The sequence below is a fragment of the Orycteropus afer genome, unplaced genomic scaffold (assembly GCF_000298275.1).
Source record: "Orycteropus afer afer isolate SDZICR_OR568_19922 unplaced genomic scaffold, OryAfe1.0 scaffold00123, whole genome shotgun sequence".
NCBI lineage: Eukaryota > Metazoa > Chordata > Mammalia > Tubulidentata > Orycteropodidae > Orycteropus > Orycteropus afer.
In genome coordinates, this window is record NW_006921710.1 from 4,944,180 (window position 1) to 4,948,093 (window position 3,914).

General features: G+C 45.4%; 1 protein-coding gene across 1 annotated transcript in view; it reads right to left on the reverse strand.

Moving 5' to 3' along the window:
* Positions 1–556: 556 nt before the first annotated feature.
* The window catches only part of PTPA (protein phosphatase 2 phosphatase activator), a 41,510-nt gene continuing 38,152 nt past the window's right edge, over positions 557–3,914 (reverse strand). Inside the window, exon 10 of the mRNA XM_007944238.2 lies at positions 557–634. Coding sequence (XP_007942429.1) covers positions 557–634 — 78 coding nt within the window. The remainder of the gene's footprint in view (positions 635–3,914) is intronic.

Below are 3,914 nucleotides of genomic sequence, written 5' to 3' on the forward strand. Positions count from 1 at the left end.
ACTAGGAAGGAAGAGCTGGGGGTTCACCAGCCAGAACAGCCCAGGCATCTCCGTCCCTCCCCAACCCCACCACTGGCTGGCTGGCCGCTGGCCCCAGCCCCAGCCCTCAGAGCACCCAGACACCCACCTGAACATGGGAGACCAGGGGCTCAGGAAACAAGCCACCCTGTGGGGAGCAATCACTCCACCCTCAGAAAGGCAAAGGAGATGGGGAAGAAAAGCAAGGGAAACGGCAAAATCCCCTCCCCACCGTGGTGCAGGATAGCCCCAGGTCTCAAATGGCACTGGACAGGAGAGATGGGAAGACAGGAGAGACAGGGACAGGACAGGCCTCTCCTCCTGCCCCTCTATCAAGGGGGAGGTCAGCAAACTGGCCACACTTTGGTCACTTCTCCCAACTCAGGTCCTTCAGCCATATGTTCAAGTCTGCCTCTACCCTGCGCTTACTACCCCACCCCGGTAAATAGTCAAACAGAAAGAACAGAGGGGAAGGGCAGGTAGGGGTCCGCAGCCAGGTGAGGAGGGCAGCACGGATGGCTCTGGCTGGGAGGCCCTCCTAGCACGACGTGACTGGTTGGATGGGCAGCAGGCTCCCAAACTTGAAGTGCTGGATCACGGGGAACTTCTCCAGGCACTGCAAGAAAAGGAAGGGCAGAGGTGAGAGGTGAGAGGTAAGGGCTGCGGCAAATGGGCCTCAAGGCCACCCTTGGGTACCTGTGGAGGCTTCTATTATTGAGGGGGAACCATTCCCAGGAAGGGTCCATCTAGGGTCTAAGAGCAGTCCAGTCACAGAGCAGCCCCCAGGCCTTCTGGGAAAGGCGAGGCTCCCTACCTGACACAGACCTCCTCTGGTACTCAGTCACCCTCCCTACCCAATGCCAGCAGAATCAAACCCACCAAGAAGCGTGTATGAGAGAAAGAGAAAGGCAGCCAATCCCACAAGCAAAAGCCATGAAGCAAGGCAGCCATGTGAGCGCATGTGGCCCAGGGGGCAAACAGTCCAAGAGGAGAGGCTGGGGACCAGAAATGGAAGCACTCTCTTACCAAGGGAAGAGAATTGAGAGTCTAGAGACGAACCCACACATCTACAGTGAACCGATTACTGCCAAGGGTGCTAAATCCATTCGATGGGGGAAAGAAGAGTCTTTTCAATAAATGGTGCTGGGAAAATTAGATTTCCACATGCAGAACAATGAAACCAGATCCATGCCTCACACCAAACACAAAAACAAATTCATGGAGCAAGGCCCTAAAGATGCAAACTAAAACCTTAAAATTCTCAGAAAAAACAAGCAGGGGCAATGCTGTCAGGCCTAGCTTTTAACAATGGATTATCTAGCATATTAACAAGAGCACTAACAAGTAAAAGCCAAAATAAAGAAATAGGACCTCATAAAAAGTAAAACTTCTCCTCATCAAAAGATTTTACCAAAAAAGGAAAAGACAAGCTACCTATTAGGAGAATATCTCTGGAAATCACATATCCGGTAAGGACTAATAACTAAAATAAATATAAAACTCAATTTAACAACAAAAAGACAACTCAATCATAAAATGGGCAAAGGACCTGAATAGACATTTCACCAAACAGGACATTCAAATGGCCACCAGACACATGAAAAGATGTCTGAGCCATACAGAAATGCAAATCAAAACCACAATGAGATACCATTTCACTGCCACTAAGATGGCTAAGATTAAAAAAAAAAACAGAAGATAACAAATGTTGGCAAGGATGTAGAGAAATAAGAACCCTTATCCATTGCTAGTGGGAATGTAAAATGGTATAGCCATTAAGGAAAACAGTGTGATGATTTCTCAAAAAATTAAAAATAGAACTACCATACGACCCAGTGATTCCACTCAGAAGACTTGAAAACACAGACTCAGAAAGAGACTTGCACACCAGTGTTCATTGCAGCACTATTCACAGTAACCAAAAGATGGAAAACTAAATGCCCATCAACAGATGAATGGATAAACAAAACATGGTCTGTACATACAATGTACTACTACTCAGCAAGTAGGAGAAACGAAGTCTTGACGCATGCTACAAGTATGGATGGAGCTGGAAGACATTATACTGAGTGAAATAAGTTAATCACAATAGGCCAGTCATTGTGTGACCTTATGTACACTAAAAGGCAAGAAAAGGCAAACGTACGAGACCTTTATTAGTGGTTCCAGGGGCACGAGGGTGGCGGGAAAGGGGGGTGATGGGAAATTCACATAAATGAAGGGTAGGGTTGCACAGCTGATTATTATAATTGTTGTGAATAAGTTGTATACATGTCAAAGGCTGAACTGACAAAAGTTGTCTGATATTGTTATGTGTTGATTTTTGTCCCCAAAAATACATGTCAACTTGGCTGGACCATGATTCTCAGTGGCTTGACAGTTATGTAATGATGTAATTATCCCCCTCCCACCTCTAATCTATGAGATCAGCCAATTAGTTGAAAGGGGATTAGGGTGGGATGCAACATCCTTACTTAGGTCGCAGCCTTGATCGCACATAAGGGGTGTTTCTCTGGGGTGTGGGTTGCATCACCTTTTATCCTACAAGAGATGGAAGGAGAGAGAAGCGAGTAGAAGGGAGGGACCTCAGTACCATCAAGAAAGAAGGGCTGGGAACACGGTACATTCTTTTGGTCCCCGTGCTGAGAACCTCCGAGACCAGGGAAAGACTGCTGCCAAGGCAAAAGGAGACCTCCAAGGGATGCCAACCCCACAGATGTTGAAAGGGGACAGTGACCTTAACCTAGAGCTGACAGAAAGAGAAAGCTTTCCCTTAAACATGGCACCCTGAATTTGGACCTCTAGCCTCCTAAACTGTTGTTGTTGTTGTTAATGTGCCGTTGAGTCAGACCCAACTCACAGCGACCCCTCCTTGGGTTTCCGAGGCAGTATCACTACAGAAGTAGATTGCCCAACCTTCCTTCTGAGAAGTGGCTGGTAGGTTTGAACCGTCACCCTCCTGGTTAGCAGTCAAATGCCTTAGGCACTACGCTACCAGAGCTCCTAAACTGTGAAAGAATAAATTTGTTTGTTAAAAGTATCTGCTTATGGTACTTCCGTTACAGCAGTAGCAGATAACTAAGACAGATACATTTACAACAGCGACAAAAACAAAGAGTAGCTTCTGAGGCTGCTTATGTACAACTAAACACATCACAGGATTTAATTCCTTGGTTTGAAGGTTTAGAGTCATGGTTTCATGGGACATCCCAGTTCACTGGTTTAATAACATGTTCAATGCTTCTACTTGCTAGTTCGTTGCCTAATTCCTGAGGTCTTAAAATCTTGCAAGCAGCCATCCAAGGGACAATAATTGGTCTCCATTCACCCAGAAGAAGAGGAGTTAGGAATAGGAGGAAGAAATGGAATGTGTGGCTAATTGCCTCCCTGAACAAGTGCCTCCTTTGCCATGAGTCCAGAAGAACTGGATAGTGCCCGAGTACCATTACTGAACACTTTGATCAAAGATTCCATAGAAGAATCTTGATCAAAGGGGGGGAAATACAGAACAGAATTTCAAATTCTCATGGACTCTAGACTTTCAGGAGTCATGGAGGGGAGATGAACTACTGGAAACTATTGCCCTTTGAGAATCTTTTAAACCTTAAACCAAAAATGTCCCCTGAAGTCTTCTGCCTTGAGCATTATGCTCTTTTAAGAACTACGTGTATGGGATCAAACAGAAAACAGCAACTTGAAAGATTAGATAGGAACCTTAGGGGGTACTGAGTTTATGTTAATGATGTAGGAACAACTCAGAAAAGGAGAGTGCGTATGGTTGTGCAACTTGAAGAATGTAATGGATGTAACTAAATGATACTTGCAGAAACTGTTGAATTGGTGTTTGTTTTTCTGTGTATAATCTCAACAGTAAAGTTGAGAGAAAAAAAAAAAAA